The 23,086-nt window shown below is 46.9% G+C and overlaps 1 protein-coding gene across 4 annotated transcripts in view; it reads right to left on the reverse strand.

Annotated features, from left to right (window-relative positions):
* Positions 1 to 1,516: 1,516 nt before the first annotated feature.
* Positions 1,517 to 23,086, reverse strand: part of EGFR (epidermal growth factor receptor) — a 198,678-nt gene continuing 177,108 nt past the window's right edge. For 3 of the 4 annotated variants that reach the window (XM_032244179.1, XM_032244180.1, XM_032244181.1), the window contains 8 exons: positions 19,371 to 19,526; positions 18,424 to 18,499; positions 12,559 to 12,705; positions 11,071 to 11,168; positions 10,137 to 10,304; positions 9,403 to 9,450; positions 8,647 to 8,755; positions 1,517 to 7,267 (listed from right to left, as the gene is read on the reverse strand). In XM_032244179.1, the coding sequence (XP_032100070.1) occupies positions 6,906 to 7,267; positions 8,647 to 8,755; positions 9,403 to 9,450; positions 10,137 to 10,304; positions 11,071 to 11,168; positions 12,559 to 12,705; positions 18,424 to 18,499; positions 19,371 to 19,526 (1,164 nt within the window). In that variant the 3' untranslated portion in view covers positions 1,517 to 6,905. The remainder of the gene's footprint in view (positions 7,268 to 8,646; positions 8,756 to 9,402; positions 9,451 to 10,136; positions 10,305 to 11,070; positions 11,169 to 12,558; positions 12,706 to 18,423; positions 18,500 to 19,370; positions 19,527 to 23,086) is intronic. The other variant, XR_004258480.1, reaches the window with a different exon arrangement.

Raw genomic sequence — 23,086 nt, forward strand, 5'->3', positions numbered from 1 at the left:
GCGGGGGTAGTGGCTTCATGACATTCAACACAGCAGTGAGCGCTCCTGCCATGAAAGTTCTGGGTGGTGGGTGGGACCACCCACATGTAAGGGAGGTTGGCCGTGAGTGGGGCAGCTGAGTGGGAGGCCCCTTGCCCACACTGGGGCCCACCTAATTCCTCTGATTTTTAGCAGCACCAGGGCAAACTTCTATTTATTTTGGTGCTCTGAAAAAACAAAACCTGGGCTTGTCATAGAAAAGTCTCTTTTTTCAGGGAATTCCCTCTTGGCTCTGTGAAAAAAAAAAGCTATGAAGGGATCTTCGGAATGAGGGGTCTGGGGGCACTGGAAGGCCCTGGTGTGTGAGGAGCTTGAACGGGAATGCGTCTGAGAGCCCGAGGGGCTGGCCCAGCCACAGGAGGAAGCCTCCCCGCTGGCTTGCGTTTTTTTCCATTGAAAAGTTGTCTGGCTCCCAGGGAATGACGCTGATGGTGGGGAGGCTGGTAGGGGCAGGGGGCTCTCTGTACTTTCTGCTCAGTTTTGCTGTGAACCTAAAACTGCTCTAAAAATAGTTTATTAATTTTTAAAAAAGTTATCAGGAAAGAACATCTACAATTGGTTAGATATGATTAATAACTAGTACCAACACGGCGTTGTTAACAAAGAATACGTTATTATTATTATAAGGTATTCATGAGTAAAGAACAACGAATAACATACATCTAATTTTTAATACTCAATGCACAATCAACATTTCTGATCAACTGTATAAACCATATAAAAGAGAATTCTGCTTTTCATTTGTACAAATACTGCTTTCACCGTTGCAAAACTTTCAAGGTTAAAACGTACCATAGGTTGAAACTCTAAAGCTTATGCTTGAACATTTCTAAAACGAAGTTATTGCTGTCTGTTGTTAATTGGTTACATTGTTACCTCTAATACCAGTCATCAAATCCATAGGATCTCTTAATTTCCAAGAGATTGTATTGTACAGCAAGATTATTTTTGTGGCCAAATCGGGTCATAGGCTTCCTTTTTTTTTTTTTTTTTTTTTAAATTTAAATGGAGTCTTGCCGTCACCCGGGCTGGAGTGCAATGGTGCTATCTCAGCTCACTGCAACCTCCGCATCCCGGGTTCAAGCGATTCTCCTGCCTCAGCCTCCCGAGTAGCTGGGATTACAGGCGCGTGCTACCACGCCCAGCTGATTTTTGTATTTTTTGTAGAGACGGGGTTTCACCGTGTTGGTCAGGCTGGTCTCAAACTCCTGACCTTGTGATCTCCCCTCCTTGGCCTCCCAAAGTGCTGGGATTACAGGCGTGAGCCACCGTGCCCAGCCTAGCCTTACTTTTTTAAAAGATAAGTAAATCCATCCAGAAATGTAGTCATGAATTGAAGTGTTCCCCGTAGTTTTATCTGCTAGGTGATAGCATGGAGCTTCCTGGTGCTTCTGCTGGGAATTCAGACGGGACAGACATGTGGCCTCAGAGGACACGCTGCGGTAGTGCAGACTGGGAAGGAAAACACACAGTCTGCTACAATTTTTATCCCAGGTATAATTTGTGAAGAATGTATAGCAAATGTTTCTTAAAGCATGAATCCTCTACTTGAATTCTTGTTTTTATGAAAGCCATCCAACCACTTACTGAATCCTCTTGAAATCTGCCTTTTGTAATGTAACTGATAGGTCAATGTTTTCTTTCACTCTGGGAAATAAAGGCTACTTGGTTGCTTTAGGGAGGGCAGCAATGTCAGCTGCATAAGCAGCAAGAATATTATATTACCAGTTTGCCCTTAATAGAGCAAGCCTAGGAAATGGAAAATAGGCATCTGTTTTATATACCCTTTCCTTTTCAATCATTGTTTCGACACTCTCCATTCTAGGGCTTGGAGAAGCTTCATGGAAACTCTGTTCAGGTTCTTGACTCTCAGTGACAGATGTGGAGGTCTTTGTGTCTTGGTTCTCAAGTCCTGAGAATCACATACACTGGCAGAATTTGCCTCCAAGTCCAAGTTCTTCTGGCTAATTCCTAGGCTGGGAGTTCTCAACTTCGGCTGCACATTGGAATGACCTCAGGAGCTTTAAAAACTACAAACGCTTGAATTTTAGCCCAGAGATGTGTGTTGAATTGGTCTGAGGTGCAGCTGGGCTTCAAGCTTTTTAAAAGCTCCCCAGGTGATGTCACTGCCGCCAGGGCTGAATACCTTCCCTAGGGCGGCTGCACCCAGGCTCGGTAAGACTGTTGGTGAATTTCATCAGTAACCAAAGGGTGCTGAACATTATTCGACCTCTCCAGTTACGTCTAGTTTATATTGATAAAGGCATATCAATTGCAAATATAAAAATAATTTGCACTGAAGTCACATTTATATGTAAACAAACAAAATGCTGTTATTGCTTTTCTTACATGTACAGGGTTACACTGGCAGATGATGACAGTATGGCTGGCAGCTGGATTTTTCTAGTAGTGACAAAAGACAGAGAGTCTTTCCATTAACATTGCCTCAACAGCCTCAACAGAAGCTGCCCCAGACCAAGCTAAATGTGCTTTCCAGCATCTTCTTAAACCTCCTAAATATAAAAATGATTATTCTCTTCTTCACCATGGCAATGACCTAGCTTAGCCCTGTAATGGGTTTGTGCCTTTCTGTAAGAGACAGAAAGGGCTTCCTTTTGCCTCAACTTAACCCTTTTCAACAAAGATTTCAGTTTCCAATTTTGATTGTATTGCAGTCTCTCTAAAGTAAACTGTGCTTCCTTTAGTAGAAAAACGAGTTTCAAAAAAATATAGTGTAGAAAGTTCAGTGCTACATAAAGAGAACAGTATCCGCAAAAAATTACAAAAATAGATTTACATTTAAAAATCCTGTCTGTGTCTTGAATAGTACAAAGCTGTACCCATGGTATGGCAGGTGTGGCTGGTGAGAGGCAAGGATTTCTGTTTTGTAAAGTTTTACAGCCGCCAGGCAAGGAAATGCGAACAGATAATTATGTTGCGATAAAAGTGTGCGCTTAGCACAAGAAAGAAATGCAGAGCAGATGTTGAGGGCAGTTTCAACACCTGCTGCCTACATGGAATAGTAGCTTGTTCACAAAGGAGGGAAGAGACTGGTTTCTGTAACTTACTTAGAGAATGCAGAGGGTCCCAGGGCTTTTTCAAGGCTCAGTTGGGGGGTATTTGCCCGTTTCCAGCTGAACTGCTGGTGATGATGAATTGGAGGGGTTTGGAATGGCCACTAGCAGCCAAGCCTCAGGCTTATCAGTAACTGCAAATGTTTCTCTCCACTGCATATGAGAACCTCTACCCTACCCGGCCTTTTATTCTACCGACCGGAGGCCCTGGTACAGACCCACCGTCTTGCACTGAAGACTTCAGAGACAAGGGCTTCAACCCTGGTTACCCATTAGAATCATGAGAGCGCCCCTGAGATCTGGGTTGAATTGGTCTGCAGAGACTCCAGGCTCCCTCTTCTGAAGCTCCGCCGGTGATTCTCTTGTGCCTGAGGGGAGGTGCCGAGTCGCCATCACCCACCGGCCTCAAGCTACGCAGGTGCAATCAGAGGCCTGGTGAGAGTGGTACTGGGTGGGAGGACCCCCAGTGAGCCGCAAGCAGACCCCCACCAGGCCCTTCCCTTAGACCAGTGGCTCTGGAAACTTTGAAGAAGGTTGCAATAATCAGGGGGTGCTCTGACAAGGCCCTAGGGCTGGGCTGCACCTGAGAAAATCAAGGCACAGTCTTTCTGGTTGGGACCAGGAGATTCCCAAGGGCAGCTGCCCTGGAGAACCAGTGCCTTTTGTGCTAAGCAATCCACAGTCCCCTTCTGTCTGCAGTTGTGAGGCGGGAGTGGTAAATCACAAAATCAAGAACTTTCAGCAAATACCTAAGCTTGGTTGTCGTCAGCTGGAGTATAATAAGGATGCATCCACAGCGCTCCTCCTTACAACCTAGACTCACAGCGAATAGAGTTTAGAAGACTCATCCCTTCTTTGACCCCTCATGCGGTGACGGGCAGGGTGTAATTACAGTAGCTCCTTGGAGATGATGCAAGAAGACACACAAAGTGAATGGGAGCTCCCGGCTCCTTACTTTCCCGTGACCTCTGTTTCCAAAGGTTGCATCTGAAGCTGAGGTCGTGGCAAAGGTCTTCCAGGAACTGACTGAGGAAGAAACAGCTGACAAGTTCTCTGTAGTGTATGGAGGCCAGGCTAGCAATCAGGAAGCCCTTCAGGGATGGAGTCCAAGCTTTGAGAACTGACCAAGCAGGGCTGTTAGGTGACAATCATGGGACTTTGGGCAGCTCCTTTCCTGATCTGCCCACCGTGGTGGCCAGATCCTTGGAGAGGCTAGTGGCTTTGTGGCTTCCGCCAAGCAGACCGCTGTGCCTCCCTGGACAGATGAAGTGAGAACTATTTTGGGAAGCACAATCTTAAAATTAATAGAATTTAGCAACTACACTTTACGCTGGAAAATTAAAATATGAAGGAGAAGAAAGCTAGAATAGCTTTTGTTCTTTTATTGTTAGTGTTTCAAACTACAAAAATACTAGGATTTAATAAAACAACGTGACTCACAACTGACCTGCCTCACTGATCTTCCGCTTCTTGTCACACAAGTGACAGCAGAATGTGGGTCCTTCTGTTTCTCAGTTCTGACTGAAATATTTCTGTATGTCCTGAGGTGAATGAATAATGAAAGTGGTTTACTGACAATGATCTAAAATCTCAGATTCTTAGAAATGTTGCTTAGTCTTCTCACTAAGCATGTGCAGAAATCATAGCTCAAAACCCCCCGGCGGGATACAACATTTAAGGAACTTGTGGGATGCTCCAAGCTCATCCCCTAGCTTAGAGGGAGCAGGTTGTTAGGACAGCTGACCGCAGCCTTTCAGGGACTCCAGCAGTGGAGGCCTCTGACAGCCGTTTCCTTGGTCAGGGTCCCCCTGCTGTAACTGAGCTTCCCCCTCTCCTGTGGCTGCAACCTGGTCATCCTCCTGTGAGGCCTTCCTGATGAACCTTCCAGGTCTCTCCTCAGGTAGAACTCAATGTCCCTGCTCTGTGCTCTCAGTGTCTCGCTGGCGGGTCCTGTCTGGCATTTGTCATGTTGTTTTAAGGTTAGCATCTATGAGTCCGTTTCCTTTGCTAAATTGTGAATTTCTCAGAATCAGGGACTATGTTTTATTTATGTTTGTATCTTTTGTACCCATACCAGGCTGGTATAGGCACTTAGGGGTATTTGAGAGCATAATGGAGTGGAAATGAATATAATTTTATTTTCATCGAGACAAAAATCAAATATTCTCTTAACAAAAGTGTAGGAGCCCTGACTGATCTGGGAGTCAAAAAATGGTTTAAAAGCAAAAGGAACATTTTGTATGCATGTGTGACTGAACATAATTGTAGGCTGAAAGTATTTTCTGAACCATTTCTTCCTTGATAAATTGGATGGGGTGGATATTGACTAGAAGACTTTAAAACGCTCCTTGCAAAGGACTTCCGTTAACCAGTCAGGTTACAAGGCACACACAGATGAGGAAAGGTGGGATCCTAACTAGCCGAATCTCCCAATTGTAGAGAAATTATTTTAGAAAGGAACTTTTTTCTTGTAAAACATCTACAAGTGTTGTGAAAGCATTATCAGTTTCAAACCCTGCTCTCCTATTTACCGCCTGGATTCCACACTACTCATAACGCTACTCATTTGCACCTGTAAAACACCCCGTTGCGGCCAGAGCTGTAAGTGCTTGAATAGCTGCCTCAGGGCGGAGATACTTTTTGTTTGACAAAGGGCGAGGATGGGGTCTGGGGAGCAGAAGAAACATCTTTGAGTAAAAAGCTTTTAAAGTGAAGTAAAAGGAGAAAATGATCTTCCATGAGTAACCTAAACTAATTTTGGGGGTTGGGAGTGATGGCTAAAGGAGATTTCAGAGCAGCTTCATTTTTGTAGTCTCCTGATCTATGCCCCAGAGGACCTGATGCATTTCATCTGAGCCTCAAATTAGGAGACGTATTTTTGCGAGAACAAAAGCGGCACCATCCTTAGGTATTCTGCATTCTCAGATGTGGGCTACTGGTCTGAACCCTGATGAATCCGGGGTGGGCTGGAATCCGAGTTATTATGGGACGTGTCATCCTCTCTTGCTGACTTCGTGACGGCAAGACAGGGGCAGCATACTGAGTTTCAAAATGATGGAATGGAAGACAGAGAAGTCTGTAACGCTCACGGCTGGAAGACATCGGTCAACCAGTGGGCAGTGAGTACCATGGAGACATATTTATAAAAGTCTAATGAAGAATTTATCCCCTCTGTTTCTTCTTTGCCCAGGAAGGGACAGAGTGGCTTATCCTATTGTACCTGCCATGACTCGATACAGTACCGATGCGGCCTGCTGGGGCCATGAAGGGATTCTTGGACCTTTAGTGTCGTGGGGTGGAAGCCGTGAGTGGGACCGCTGGAATCAAGCCGCTGCTGGAGACTTGAGGCCGGTGCGGCTTGCTCACTTGGGCCTGGATGAACTCAGGGCAGCAAGTCAACCAGCAAGCTTCTTCCCTGTTGGAAGAGCTTACTGCAGTAAAAATCAATAGTGACAATTAAAAACTCCAAGATCCCCAATCAAGAAAAATCCTGACACATACTTATTTTTTTTTTTTCAAATATACCTCCTTGAAAGATAAACTTCGCTCAGAACTTCTTGCTGGATGCCTTTCTGTAAAAGCTTCACAGTTTGAAAACAAAGGAATGCACCTGCCACTTGCCAAGTGCGCCCCAAGTGGAAGCACTTCCTGACTGATCAGTGTCAACGCTGGGGAAGCCAGTCTGTGGTTCTGACAGCTAACGCGGGCATAGCGGTTGGGATGGAGGACCTGCTGCGCTTGGTCCTGGGTGCTGAAAGTCTGGATTTTTAGGGCTGGTGCTATTCTCTGTGGTCACGCTCCAATAAATTCACTGCTTTGTGGCGCGACCCTTAGGTATTCTGCATTTTCAGCTGTGGGGCCCTTAAACATGCCGTTGGGCTTGGCTTCCTTGGGAAGGAAGTCCTGCCGGTAGTCAGGGTTGTCTAGGCTGATTTGGTGGATGGCTTTCTGGATCCATTGGTCAGGGCTGTCCACTGCGCTGCTGACCCAGGTGGGCTGCACAGTGTTGAGATACTCGGGGTTGCCCACTGCGGTGCTGTGGGGGTCCTGGTAGTGTGGGTCTCTGCTGGGCGCGAGGTTCAGGGGCTGATTGTGATAGACAGGATTCTGCACAGAGCCCGCAGGCCTTTTGGGAACAGACTGGTTTATGTATTCTGAAAGTGAAAAGAAATCAGAGGTGAAGTAATCAGCAAAGCACCATCCCATACAGGAGCCCCGGGTTCCCAACCCTGTGAATGTCTTCAACAAGGCCACTGACTACAGGGAGCAGGAGCCTTGGGAGGACCCTCTTGCTGCTGCTAGAAAGGAGAGTGGGTTCTTTCCTGTACTTCTCAAGGTAATGGACACGTCTCTTTTACAAATTTAAGGTTATCAGAGAATAGCCTGCTTGAGGAGTGTGTGTATGTGTGTAGGTATATGTCTGTACAAGTATGTGTGGTGTGTATGCGTGTGGTGTGTGTGTATGGTATGTGTGTCTGGTGTGTGGTATGTGTATGTGCAGTGTGTGTGTACGTGTGTGGTGTATGTGTGTGTATGTGTGTGTGCTGTGTGTATATGTGTAGTGTATGTGTCTGTGTGTATGTGTGTGTGGTGTGGTTGTATATGTGCACATATGTATGTGTATGTCATGTGTGTACATGTGAGCATGTGGTGTATGTGTGTGTGTGTATGTGTATGTATGTGTGGTATATGGTGTGTGTGTGTGTATATGTGGTATGGATATGTGTATGTGTGTGGTGTGTGTATGTGGTATGTGTGTGGTGTGTGTATGTGTGTAGTATATGTGTGGGTATGTGTGTGGGATGTGTATTGTGTGTTGTGTATGTGGGGTGTGTGTACATGTATGTGTGGTGTGTGTGTATGTGTGGTGTGGGTGTGTATGTGTGCGTATATATGTGTATGTGGTGTGTGTGTGGTGCAATGTGTGTATGTGTGTATGTGTGGTGTGTGTACATCTATGTGTGGTGTGTGTGTATGTGGGTGTAGGGTATGTGTGTGTATATGTGAATGTGTCTGTGAGGTCTGTGTGGGGGGTGTGTGTGTGTGTATGTGTATATGTGTATGTATGTGTATATATGTGTATATGTGTGTGTATGTGTGTTAGCAGGTTGTATCTAGATAAAGCTTACTATTTATTAATATTAACATATATTTAATTAGTTAAATATATGCTTCACAGGTCAATAATGGAGATGGCAGAGTGAACAGGGATCAAATCTGTCACACACACACACACACACACACACACAGAGATACACACATCATGCACACACACATACACAGAGATACACACTTCATAATCTAGAAAATTTGCTGATTCATTCTTAGAACAGACACGACCAAGAGCTTGTGCGGCTCGGCCATGTGTCTCTCTGCTCCTTACGCCCTTCACTGTGTCTGCAAATTGGCCCTGTTTGTCCCTCTGGAGATGCTGAGGAGGCACCTGGCTTGGGCACTGGGTGGTGGAGGCTGGCTGCTGCTGAGTGGGCTGAGGAGGCTGAGGAGCAGGACTGTTTCCAGACAAGCCACTCACCAGGCACTGGGAGGAAGGAGTCATCTATGCTGTCCTCAGTCAAGGCTCCTGTGGGGTCTGAGCTGTATCGCTGTAAGAAGCTGTCTTCCTTGATGGGACAGGTCTGTAGCTGCAGGAGGAAACAAGAGAAGGTTACTCCAGTCAGGGTGGCTCCAGCTGCAGTGTGTGCAAAAGTCACCTGAGATCTCCTTGAGATGCAGGTTTTGATCAGCCAGGGGGGCAGGCCTGAGAGTCTGCACCCTAGGGGGTGCCCGTGCCACTGGGCCGCAGGCTGGGCTGCAGGGGCGGGCCCCAGGGCTGTGCTGGGTGCTGTCCAGCAGAACTTTCCACAGTGAGGGTGGTGTGCTTCAATACGGTCACCACTAGCCACCTGTGGCTACTGGACACTTCAGATGTGTGAGAAACTGAATTTTATATTTTATTTAACTTATTCACATTTCAGTTGAAGTAGCATCTGTGTCGCCTGGAAGGTGGCTCAAACACAGACTATGGATGCAACCCCTGGAGGTCCTGATTTGGTCAATCTGGGGCAGTGGCCTGAAAAATGGCATTTCTAACAAGCTGCCAGGAGATGCTACTGCTGGTCCGGAAGCCATGCTCCGAATCGCACTGTGAGGCATGGCAGCTGTGCAGGGAAAAACCCACCCAGGAAGGAAACTCAAGATTATCTGGGTTAAGATGATTTAGGTTAAGGCATTTTGTATAATAGAGCCGTAGTGCAGAGCTGTAAATTCTGGCTTGGGTGTTCATACATACCCCGTTTCTATCAATGCAAGCCACAGTGGAATTGTTGCTGTTTGCACTCTGAAAAACACAACATAAAACAGAGAAGTTGCTCATGGAATGCTTGTACCGTATCTCACCCACTTTTCCTGAATGCAGGAGGTGCGCCTCACGGAGGGTATATCGCAAAGTTGTTTAATTTTTCTCTTAATTGTTAGTTTTAGAACAACTAGGTTTACTTTTGAATTCTGTTCCATAGCGGACCTAAAAGGCTTAGAATCAAGTTGTTGCAATGCAATAAAATAATTAATACACTTAATTCATTTTCATTTTGATTTCACCATTTGGTTAAAATTGACTTCATCTCCATGCAAGTTTCACTAGATGGTTTCTATTTTCCCTAAAATTCAATTTTTTCAGGCTGGGTGCGGTGGCTCATGCCTGTAATCCCAGCACTTTGGGAGGCTGAGGCAGGTGGATCAAGAGGTCAAGAGATTGAGACCATCCTGGAGAACATGGTAAAGCATGTCTCTACTAAAAATATAAAAATTAGCTGGACGTGGTGGCGCACGCCTGTAGTCCCAGCTACTTGGGAGGCTGAGGCAGGAGAATTGCTTAAACTCGGGAGGTGGAGGTTGTAGTGAGCCGAGATCGCACCACTGCACTCCAGCCTGGCGACAGAGCGAGACTCTGTCTCAAACAAACAAAAAACGGTCAATTTGTTCAAATGAGTAGACAAAGCGAGAGGGGGAGGAGGGGTTTCATACGAGAGAGCTGAGGAGGGGAGTCCGCGACGTGGAGGGACTGCTGAAGAAGCCCTGCTGTGGGATGAGGTACTCGTCCGCATCCACCACGTCGTCCATGTCTTCTTCATCCATCAGGGCGCGGTAGAAGTTGGAGTCTGTAGGGCTTGGCAAATGCATCCGTTCATCCCCCTGGTGCAGAGAGTTTGAGGCTATTAGAATGGCCCATGGAGATGCTATTCCACTTCTTGGCTATAGGAGCAGGGGTCTCTTGCCAGCCGGTGGCTATGTGTTTGCCAATTTTGTTATAATGAAATCCCCCTTGGTTCTCTGAATTACGGCTCCCTCCCCTCATGGGATGTGGGTGTCTTAAAATAAAGCATCAACCATCTTTTGATGCTTGTAAGACCCCACATGAGATGCAAATAGCTTCTGAGGGAACAGAAAGGGAAGAAGCGACAGCATTCGAGTGGGTACCTTGCAGTGAGGTGCTAGGCAGTATATTTTGCAACGTTTTTTATTGAATCTTTGAGACAATCATGGGAGCTTGGTTTTGGCGTTCCCATGTTATGGAAGGAGATAGGTGGATTGGCTGCCTGGGTGATGGGGTGAAGTGGAGAGTCAGGGGTGTGAAGCCAGGTCCGCTTGGCACCAAAGCGCAGTAGACCATGCTTGTCTGTTAGCCCCAGCTGAGGCTCTGGCTGGCTGGATGGTGAGGATGAGCATGGGAGGAGAGTTCAGATGGGGAGTGGGAGATGGAGCTGCGTGGGCACCACCCATGGACCCTGCTTAGTTCACAATGCGGCCTGCGCCTTGACTAAGGGTTGCTTTAATGGACTGGAGGGTTTATTAACATGACTGGGGACACAGGGAGGCCAGTTGGCACAGGACAGAGCAGTGACATTGGATGCTCATTACAGGGACTCTTCCCAATGGAAGGACAGACCGAGGTTTGTACCTGAATGACAAGGTAGCGCTGGGGGTCTCGGGCCATTTTGGAGAATTCAATGATCAACTCACGGAACTTTGGGCGACTGTCTGCGTCTATCATCCAGCCTGGGGAAGGAATGAGAAGAAACAGTGCAATTAGAATGCTGGAAGCAATGATAAATACGGCATTGCTTAAAGAAGGCATGGGTGATGCAACACTTCCATCAGAGGAGTGATGAAAGGCCCAAGTGTTTGCAGTAGACTTTTCTGTCTTGGCCAAGTAGTACTGGTTGCTGTTTAAAGAGCATGGTAGCATCGAAGATTTGAATTAGACTAACAATAACGCCCTGGAGCTTTTCTCTGCCCACTCTTCCTGGGGTCAGCTTCCTGTGCCGTAGCCTGACGGGATGCAGCAGCGTGGGTCTGTGCAATTTGCTGACTGCAGGGTGCCCTCGCTCACACCCACCCTCAGCATTCCTTCTGGCAGGAAACCAGACGCAGTGTAGAAAAACAGGCTTTAAAGAATTTGGGGTTGGGATGGGCCTGTGCCCCAGCACCTCCAGTACAGCACATACCCAGCGGGCACGCATGCAAGTGAGAGGGCTGGTTGTGCAGGCAACTTCCACCGGAGGACACACTGTGAAGCGTGCTGCTGCATGTGACTACACAGCAAGCTAAATCCAGATTAAACAAGCCGGGGGTACAGCTACTGCCTGGAAATCCTCATGCCTCTTGAGGGTTCACATTTATTTTCCATCCGCAGGATGTCAAGCTATTTTAGGCCAGACTGCTATGTGACCTTAGACAAATCACGTGGCGTCTCTGGATCACAGCTTCCTCAGCCCAAACCAAGACAGTTAAAAAAGATTAACTCTGTGGTCTAGAGTTCAGAAAGGCATTAATATTTACATTCCCTTGGCTCCGTCCTATTCCTTATACAACTTTCTTTTGTAAATGCTTATCATATGTAACGCCACCTTCGGAGCCTACTGCACTTGTGAATCTGGTAGAATAACAGCATCAGTCAAATGACACACTCTTATCTGGACGAAATGTTTAAATGCCGCACTGCAGAGGACTTCACATAGATCTACTGGTTTGGAAGGTTTAAGTCAAAGCAGAAATATTGATTCTATTAGTCTCATGTTGTTAGTCACTATCAAGCATTTAAAAACAGTCTCTCTGGTAACAGGCCTCAAAACACAGGGCAACTCGGTATTTCATTGAGTAACTCAGAGAACAGAATATTTTGGTGTAATGGCTTGTGGAAGGCTTTAGTTTTATTTATCTGCCTGCAAACATGGGCAGATGTCAGGTCACACTGCCCAATGAGTCAGGAAGTGCCTTTTAGAAGAATGCTTGAAGGGTTATTTACAGATGTTCCTGGATTTGTGTGCCTGCCTTAAGTAATGTGATGACATTTCTCCAGGGATGCAAAGGCCTCAGCGGTTTGGCTAAGAGCAGTCATCAAGGCCCAGCGAGGCAGTGGGGACCGTCCCACCCACAGGTCACTCACATTTGACCATGATCATGTACACATCGATGGTGCATATGGGTGGCTGGGGGAGGCGCTCTCCTTTCTCCAGGATGGAGGAGATCTCACTGGCAGGGATTCCATCATATGGCTTGGATCCAAAGGTCATCAACTCCCAAACGGTCACCCCTGAGAGGATGAAGCCAGAAAAGAAGGCAGTGACATCATAAATGAACAACCACAATGCCTTGCTTAAGTCATCAGTACTGGTTACCGTGCTTTGATGTTTAGAAACCTACATTTCTGCAGTCTTGGGCAATCTGCTTCAGCACTGGAAGCCTCAATTTACCTCTCTATGAAGTGGGATAATGATAGTATCTGTTTCACAGGATGGCTGTGAAGACCCAAGAGGATAATACAACTGAAATGCTTAGCACAATGCCCAACAAATAGTAAGTGACTGATAAATGGTAAACGTTGGTAATAAAAATAAAGACAACGGTAACTCTACTAGCCTAAGTGCTATCATGCTCCAGGTACAGTTCCCTCAGGGGAGGTGATGGAGGGTATATACTCCGCCACCTGCGCTGTATCTGCAGAAGGAGGAAGATGCAGATTCTGAACAACGTTTTAAACTTTGCACATTTTCAGATCATAAAAAAAACTGGAAATGAAAAAGCTTATGTTCCTTTTGATAAAAATAAAAACCTCAGGAAGAAACTGAATCCCTGAACAGACCAATAACGAGCTCTGAAATTGAATCACTAATATTCCACCAACCAAAACAAAGCCCAAGACTGGATGGATTCGCAGCCGAATTCTACAAGATGTACATAAATGAGTGGTACCATTCCTACTGAAACTATTCCAAAAAAAATTGAGGAGGAGGGACTCCTCCCTAACTCGTCCCATGAGGCCAACATTATCCTGATACCAAACTTGTCAGAGATACAACAAGAAAACAAAAACTTCAGGTCAATGTCTCTGATGAATATAGATGTAAAAATCCTCAGCAAAATACTGGCAAATCAAATCCAGCAGCACATCAAAAGCTTATCAACCAAGATTAAGTTGGCTTTATCCCCAGGATGCAAGGGTGTTTCAACATATGCAAATTAATAAATGTGATTCACCACATAAACAGAACTAAAGACAAAAGCCACATGATCACCTCAATAGATGCAGGAAAGGCTCTCAATAAAATTCAGCACCCTTTCATGTTAAAAACTCTCTATAAACTAGGTACTGAAGGAACAAACCTCAACACAAGAACCATCTATGACAAACCCACAGCCGACATCATACTGAATGGGCAAATGCTGGAAGCATTCCGCTTGAAAACTGACACAAGGATGCCCTCTCTCAGCACTCCTATTTAACATAGTATTGGAAGTCCTGGCCAGATAAATCAGGTAAGAGAAAGAAGTAATAGACATCCAAATAGAAAGAGAGGAAAACAAGCTATCCCTGTTTGCAGATGACATGATCCTATATCTAGAAAACCCCACAGTCTTGGCCCCAAAACCCCCTGAGCTGATAAACAACTTCAGCAAAGTTTCAGTTGTGCAAAATCAATGTACAGAAATCATTAGTGTTCCAATATGTCAACAACAGTCAAGCTGAGAACCAAATCAGGAATCCAATTCAATTCACAATTGCCACAAAAAGAATAAAATACCTAGGAATACAGTCAACCAGGGAGGTAAAAGATCTCTACAATGAGAACTACAAAACACTGCTCAAGGAAGTAAGAGATGACACAAACAAACAGAAAAACAGTCGATGCTTATGGATAGAAATAATCAAGATCGTTAAAATGGCTATACTGCCCAAAGTAATTTATAGATTCAATGCTATTCTTATAAAACTACCAATGAGATTCTTCGCAGGACTAGGAAATACAATTTAAAAATTTGTATGGAACCTAGAAAAAGCCTGAATTGCCAAGGCAATCCTAAGCAAAAAGAACAAGGCTGGAGGCATTATGCTACCTGACTTTAAACTACAAGGATATAGTAACCAAAGCAGCATGGTACTGGTACAAAAAGAGACATACAGACTAATGAAACAGAATACAGAGCCCAGAAATAAGACAGCACACCTGCAACCATGTGATCATTGACAAAGCTGACAAAAACAAGCAACGGGGAAAGGGTTCCCAATTCAATAAATGACGACTAGCTAGCCATGCAGAGGACTGAAATTGGATCGTGTTTTTACACCATATACGAAAATCAACTCAACATGGATTAAAGACTTAAATGTAAAACCCCAAACTATAAAAACCCTGGAAGACAACCTAGGCGATACCATTCTGGATATAGTAATGGGCTAAGATTTCATGATGAAGATACCACAAGCAATTGCAGCAAAAGCAGAAATTGACAAATGGGATCCAACTAAGCTGAAGATCTTCTGCACAGCAAAAGAAACTCTCATCGGAGTGAATGACAACCTACAGAATGAGAGAACATTTTTGCAGACTATGCATTTGACATGGGTCTAATAACCAGCTTCTATAAGGAACTTAAGCAAATTTACAAGAAAAAAAATCAAACAATCCCATTAAAAGTGGGCAAAGGACATGAGCAGACGCTTTTCAGAAGAAGACATACATGCAGCCAACAAGTATATACTAAAAAGCTCAACATCACTGATCAATAAAGAAATACAAATCAAAACCACAATGAGATACCATCTCATACCAGTCAGACGGCTACTATTGCAGAGTACAAAAAACCCAACAGATGCTGGTAAGGTTGTGGAGAAAAAGGAATGCTTTTACACTGTTGGTGGGAGTGTAAATTGGTTCAACTGTTGTGGAAAAGAGTGTGGCAATTCCTCAATGAGCTAAAAAACAGAACTACCATCTGACCCAGCAATCTCATTATTCAAAGGAATATAAATCATTCTACCATAAAGACATATGCATGTGTATTTTCCCTGCAGCACTATCTACAATAGCAAAGACATGGAATTAACCTAAATGCCCATCAGTGACAGACTGGATAAAGGAAATACAGTACATACACGCCATGGAACACTATGCAGCCACAAAAGAGAATGAGATCATGTCCTTTGCAAGAACATGGCTGGATCTAGAGGCCATCATCCTTAGCAAACTAGTGCAAGAAAAGAAAATCAAATATGCTTGTTCTCACTTACAAGTGGGAGCTAAGTGACGAGAACACATGGACACACAGAGGTGAACAACACACACTGGGGCCTATGGGAAGGTGGAGGGTCAGAGGAGGGAGAGGAGCAGGAAAAATACCTAATGAGCACTAGGCTTAACCCTGGGGTGGTGAAATCATCTGCACGACAAACCCCTATGACACCGGTTTACCTGTGTAACAAACCTGTACATGCACCCCTGCACCTAAAATAAAAGTTAAAAAAATGACAGGTACTAAAATCTCAAAAATACAAAACCACAATAAAAGAACAGGCATAGAATAAGAACCCGATTTTTCCTGCAAAATCAAACGACCATGAGGGCTAAAAGCAAGTGAGAGCAGTGATAACTTTAGAATCGGTGTTTTCTCAGACAACCCCAAGTTTTCATGGCCCTCCCATCTTGGGTAACGGAGGCCCTTCCCAAACAGAACTACCTGAATGGATGTACAGAATGCGAGCTTGACAGTGGAAGGGAAGCAATGGTTGGGGGACAAGAAAACAGATTCTTGCGTTGTCCCCTGCCCCCATCACATAGTCAGTATGGACTTGTAAAAGAAAGACAGGCTCATTTCCAGATCTCTGCAGTCAGTGGAACTACTATTTAACTAGGTTTTTAAACACCCATGATGAATTCTATCAGGTTTTGCAACAAATGACCAGGGGGAGGAGAGCCTGTGCAGCGGGTGTTGGTTGGACAGCGGACTGAAAGATATTGTGAATTTTCTCTTTTTAGCTCTTTGGTGCAACACACTAGGTCCCCAGTTTATTAAATTGAATAATTTGCCTTGAGTAGAGACTAGGGGGAAAACAGGATATGAGTTTTAGACTTAAAATTCAGGCTCATGTCTGGTAGCTGCAGTGGGCTGCCCAGGCCAGTGATGAGACTCTGCGGTGGCAGCTTCAATGATACTGAAAACACGCGAGGTTCTCAGTGGGATTCTACTTCCTGAGAATGGGTGTGACCACATCAAGGCACCAAGCCACTGGATTTGAGAGGGCTTCCATTTGTGCGTGGAGCGTGGGCCGTGCGCTGGCACTCACGGGCTGTGGCTGGAGCGTGAGGGGAGGGGGAGCGCACGGACGGGAGAGGTGCCAGGGCCACGCTCCCGGCGTCCTATCAGTCACGGCTGGGCACTCAGGTTTTATCTCAACATACCTGGAGAACCAAAGAAAGATGTTGAGCAGAGAAGGAAAAGTCTGGGGCCGAGCGCGGTGGCTCACACCTGTAATCCAAGCACTTTGGAGGCCAAGGAGGGTGGATCACCTGAGGTCGGGAGTTCAAGACCAGCCTGACCAACATGGTGAAACTCTGTCTTTAAAAAAAAAAAAGAAAAGTCTGATAAAGTTAAAAAAAAAAAAAACAACAAAAATACAGATGTGGTCTCTGTCTGGAGCATAGATGGGGGGGAGAGTTGGAAGAGGGGACACAGCAGAAGGCTGTGCCTGGGGAGGGAGGGGCCGGCTGCGTGGAGACAAGAGAAATGGCTGGGGCCGGACCCCGGGGTTCCCTCCTGGAGAGGAGACACATGCTGAAAATGGCTGAAAATAACAATGCATCAGCAGACCTTTATTTCCTTATCTGTTCCATTAATCGAGGCAGCTCAGCCCACAGGTGCACACCAAGCTTGTTATTCATGGACACAGATCTCGGCCTTTGTATCGTAAATCTTACATTTTAACAGAAGAGATAAAGACTCAGGAAATTTAAAAATATGTGTGTATTTGGCAAATCAGAAAGTTAATAATGCTATAGGAAAAAGAAAAATATACTAAATAAAAAAGGATGATATCTTGAATAATTTTGCTTTTGTGGTACTGACTCAATTACTCTTGGCAGTTCCCTTCAACAGTGTTGTCCTCAATATACTTTTCTAGAGAGGTGAGGTGACTCCCCCTCGCTCCTGTCGCTGTAGATGGCTCAGGGTAACTGACTTTCCTCAATAAAGGGGTAGGTTCATGGGTTTCAGCCTTTCAGTAAGCTGCTGGCTGAAATTTAGGGTAAGTGTGGAACACGCCTGGCACAGGGGTCAGAGACCAATGTGTCAGCAACACTTGCTCAACAGGGGAGGTCCTTGAAGGCTCAGGACAGGGCAGGGACCCAGGGCCAGGTGAAAAGAGGGGCCCTGGTGAAGACAGGTGTACAGGCGTGCGCTGGGATTTGGAAGAGGAACAGAACCCCCGGGTCCGGACCAGGTGGTCCTCCCACGGAAGAGGAGCAAGGGCCAGCTCCCTTCCGTCTTTCTCCCCTACACATGTGCTCAGTGTGCTTGTCAAGACAGTCTCTCTGACACACAAGGGCCACTGTCCACATAATGCCACAATGGCCACAGGCAGTTCGTCGTAAGCCTCATTCTCTACTGGAACTATTCCCCACCAAGCTTCTTCCGTCACCTCCCTCTAGTTCACTTCACATTCATGGCAACGGGTCAAGTTTGGTTGGGCGTTGCAGGGAGAGGCGTCAGGGAGAGGCGTTTCCTAAGCTCTCTCCCTCCCCTGCCCCCTCCCTGCCAGACCAGCTCATCGCCCTCTCCAGTGACTTTCAGATGGCAGCTGGACTCTTCCTCTGTCATGCTTTCTCAGTGCAACAGACAGACAGCAACGATTACATTACCATTAGTCATTATCTCGAAAGAAAATACTTGCATGTCAGAGCATATAATGTAAATTAGCCAATAATAAAAGCCAGCTCGGCCTCAGCACAGATTCATTAGCACCAGGATGACGACTCACCGTAACTCCAGACATCACTCTGGTGGGTATAAATTCGGTGTAAAATTGATTCCAATGCCATCCACTTGATAGGCACCTTGGGATGGTGAGAGATAAAGCAATAAGACAACGAATAGTTTCCCTCTGTTGGAAAAAGGTAATTCACTCAGTGACACACACAGGGGACCCAGGTCACCCTGTGGCCCGTCCCCCAGGCCTGGCGCCTCCTCCCCGCAAGAAGGATTTCTGTCTGACGGAGTTCAGGGCTGCTGCGGTAAGTTTCTCAGTACACTCTGGGACCTGGGCTGCTCTGGTGAGCTGGGCGCCCTGGTGGGGCCCAGTGGCCTCACTCCCCCAGGCCTGTGTGTGTTTTCAGGGTCCAGCATCATAGGGTTGGTGGCTGCTAGGAGACAAGCAGCCAGAGTGAAACCTCAGTGGGGCATGGCTGTGGGAGGGCATTTGCAGGCCTGACAGGGGACGTGTATCCCTCAGTGATGTGATGGTTCCTGGGAGAAACCCAAGCCAGAGAAAGGAGAGGACTCCATCGCTGCCTGTCCCAGCCAGGAGCCACAGAGAGTGCTGGAAGCTTGGGCCACGTGGGGGCCTTTCCTGCTCCTGAGGTGTCCTTGACAGCAGTGGGCCACCAAGGCAGCTGTGACCTTTTCCAGTGGTGCTTTTGAAGGGGGTTTATGTCCTCCAGGGAGAGGCTGAAACCTAACCTTTGCTAATGATCACCTGGGGATAAAATCCTCACTCAGTGTCCCAGCAAGCCCGGTTCCCAAAGCAGCTCTGTCTAACACTGCCAGGAGACCCCGGCTGGCCCAGCTGCCAGCAGCAGCTGCTGTGAGCTCACCCAGAACGATTGGAGAGTGTCCTCCCCTGCGTGAGTTAGAAATACAGCTAGTGGGTAGGGAGCCTGGTCCCTGGTGTCAGGAAAATGCCTGCCGATCTACAAGCCAGCTCCTTACTTTGCCTCCTTCTGCATGATATTCTTTCTCTTCTGCCCCCAGCAGCTTGGCCAGCCCAAAATCTGTGATCTTGACATGCTGCGGCGTCTTCACCAGCACGTTCCTGGCTGCCAGGTCGCGGTGCACCAAGCGCCGGTCCTCCAGGTAGTTCATGCCCTGAAACACAGGAGACCCTGCTGTGAGAAGCAGATCGTCATGGGAGAAGCTCTGCATCTGGGTTCAGGGTCATGTGCACGCCAGGCTCTGAGCCTTTCCATGTGGAGGACTCACGGCTGGTGAATGCTAGTAACTACCGATGGAAAGAACGGAAATGCAGATGAAAGGTGGTGTAACCTGCTACTGACCATTAACTTCTCTCCATCCAGTTCCTTGAGTTTTAAGCCCAGAGGTGCTCGTAGAAGAGGACAGAGGAGAGCAGGAGCCCTGCTGTGCGGCTGACACCTGGGCTTGAACTTGCCCTCAACTTGCCAGGTTGACCTTCCTGCACATGGTTTATCTGCAAAGCGGGGGTCGGCGGGGGGAGTGGTGGGTGGTTGCAGGGACCATGCCCTCCTCACCAAGCTGGGGCAAAGCAATGTCTATCAGGGTTTTTAAGCTACACTCTCATTGTGCTTTCTTGGACTCTCTGACATGGTTCCCTGCTTATGAAGATTTTTGCCCTATTTTACTTTTCACTGGTTTATTATGATTATTACTGAAACCACATGGATACTGAATATGCTTTTAGAAGACACCACTCCCCCCACCTCCCTGGCTGCTTCCACAATCCCGCTGCAATTGGAAAAGAACATGTGAGAAGCAGCCAGCACAGCGCCCAACAGAGTGAATTCCTAGAAATGCTACCCTGACCCTCGCTGACCCTGACCCACGGCCTCTGGTGTCCTTGTCACACGCACCTGGCTCCCTGCTGGCCGCTGGGGTCACTGCTGATCCCTGCTCCTCCTTGCTTGACGGATGCCTGCCTCGCTGAGCCCAGCTGCCCCAGGCTTTGGCATGAGCATGGCAGCCCGCATCTCTCTGCAAGGGCCAGGCTGGCAGGTGGGAGAGGCTGGGAGGGGTCAAGTTCTGCAGACCTCTTACATTGTTTCCCCCACAATCTCTCCCCTCTCCAGCCAGAGGGTGGGCCGTTTTTCCAGTTCCCTTTACGGCTGACACACACTTCTAGCACAGAGTGGGCACCCCAGAAAGGCTTGCTGCGGTGCGGCAAACAGAAACAAACAGGCGTCCACAGCCTGCTCCGCGCCACTGCTCTGCTCCCGTATGGAGGGGTCCCACTGCAGTGCGGCTGCCGGGAAGAGCTGTAGATGTGGATGGAATCTTAAATTTTCCAGCAAATTGTTTGCTTTTTTTTTTGCCTGAATATTATGTGAAAATGATTCGTTGATTTGGCATGTCGGAGTAAAATTAAATTTTTTTCTTTCTCAGGCAAAATCAGTCATCATAAGAACGTAGGGTCTCACAAAGATGCTATGCAGAATGAGCCTGGGCACCATTTATGAGGTCCTTGATGTTTTTCTCGCTTGGAAAAGAGACGCTTGCCTGCCACCCACGGCTTGTGATGGCACGGACTGTCCCCCTCCCCGCATTGCCGAGAGAGCTCCTATGGGTTCCAGTGCTGCTGGACGCTAGTGCTTCCCTGCCTACTTAAGAGGAAATGAGCAGGCTCTTCTCTGGAACAACGCTTCCAAATTAGGAAGTATTATGTCAGCATGGTGGGTGGAAGGGAGAGGGATGGGCAGAAGCCGAGGAAGCGCTTCCTAACAGGGGACTGGCCCGGACTCCCTGCCACTCTGGCAGCCTGGGTCTCCTTCAGAGGCCAGGTCCCTGCCACCACGTCTGCCTCCTCTGGGTCCTGGGATGCTGACTTGTGTCTGCCTGGTTCTCTGTCTCTTACAGAGCAAGGCCTCTGCTTACTAAATATCATGAAGTCCTGCCCATTCGAAAGGGAGGCTTAGGCTCAGGCTCTTGCCAGGTTCCACCCAGTGCCTTCCTTCCGGGCTGTGTGGACTCTCTGGCTGTCTCCTCTTCTCTCTTCTCTGTCCCGCGATTTCTCACTCACCCTTGCTTTCTCCTTTCCTTCTACCCTGCATCTCGTGTTCGTTCTTCACATTAGCTGAAGGCTTCCCCTGTGGTAGCTGTGAGCAGGAGTGGCACAGGCCTACAGTAAAGAGCCCTACACAGGGGACCGGGAGCCTCTCCCTTTCTCCCTCCCTATTTAAAATGTGTGGTTTCCACATGTTCTTTAAGCCCACAGGAGGCCTTCAGGGTGCACTCGCAGCTTTGTTTCACCACCATCACTAACTTCCATTCTGCCTCTTTAAATGCTTAGCGGAGATTCCGGTACGCTGGGCACATTTTTAAAGTGGCCTGTTGAATAATGAACAACTGAATGAATGAATGAATGAATGGCGATAGCAGCTGACGGTGCTGAGCACTGGCGATGTGCCAGTCATTTCAAACACATCTGTGCAGACGCCTCTTCTGTCCCAGTCCCCACACGAACACCTTATCAGATGACCCGGGGTCCAGAGGCTGAAGCATGTGGCTGCACAGACCAAATCCCTTGAGCCCAAGACCACTACTGGGACAGTGGCCTTAATTCCCCTGCTGGGAAACATGCCTGTCAAGCCAGAGGCTGCTTGGGGTTCTATCTATCTATCTATCTATCTATCTATATCGATATCGATATCATCTATCATTCTCTATTCTATGTATCATCTATCTACCTATCTCCATTCATCTATGTATATTCTATGTATCATCTATGTATCTATATCTATCATCTATGTATCCGTATCATCTATCTATACCTATTCTTTGTATGTATTATCTATCTGTGTCTATCATCTATCTATCTGTATTATCTAATCTTTTATCTATCTATCATCTATCTGTATTAGCTATCTAATCTTTTATCTATCTAATCTATCATCTATCTATCTGTATTATCTATCTATCTAATGTATCATCTATCTATCTATCTATCTATCTATCTATCTATCTATCATCTGTCGTATCACCTATCTATCTAATCTATCTATCTAATCTATCATCTATCTTTATCATCTATCTATCTATCTATCTATCTATCATCTATCTATCTGTCCGTCCGTCAGTCTGCCTATAATATGAAAGAAAGCAGGAGACAGCGTGAGCACGCACCTTGGCCCGTGCCTCTGAGGAAGTCCACAGCACTCTGGCAATCTAACAAATCCACCTGAGCTGCAGCCCAGCCCTCCCCCGCTCCTCCGGACGCGGCTTTAAAGACCTGAGCCATTTCCACAGTGTCTGTTTCCTCAGAACACCGGTCTTCAACAAAGGCATGGGTAAGGGCGGAGAGAGCACGGGACAGTTCTGGAACTCAGGTAATCAGCTGGAGGGTCTTAGATCGGAGATAACGTTGGGACAGAGAGGTGAGCCCATGTGAACTTAGGTGAGACTCGACGCACGCGTCTCTGTCCCACTGCTGGGACCTTTAAAAGGCCAACTCTGTGCCTTTCAAGCGGAGTCATGCTTTAACCAGTCCTCAAAGATAAGAGCCGCGACACGGCCTGTGAGGTCCCAGGGTCCAAGCAGAGACACCGCAGGAAGCAAAATCAGCAAAGCCTCAGGGGGCTTCTCGGGAAACTCAGTTCCGGCTTCTTCTCCGAGACCTTCACTTTAATTGAATTTAACATATTTGTCTTGCGTTAATTACTACAGGAAAGCTGGGATGA

Source organism: Sapajus apella, unplaced genomic scaffold, assembly GCF_009761245.1.
Source record: "Sapajus apella isolate SASKATOON/1434 unplaced genomic scaffold, GSC_monkey_1.0 scaffold54, whole genome shotgun sequence".
Classification (NCBI taxonomy): Eukaryota; Metazoa; Chordata; class Mammalia; order Primates; family Cebidae; genus Sapajus; species Sapajus apella.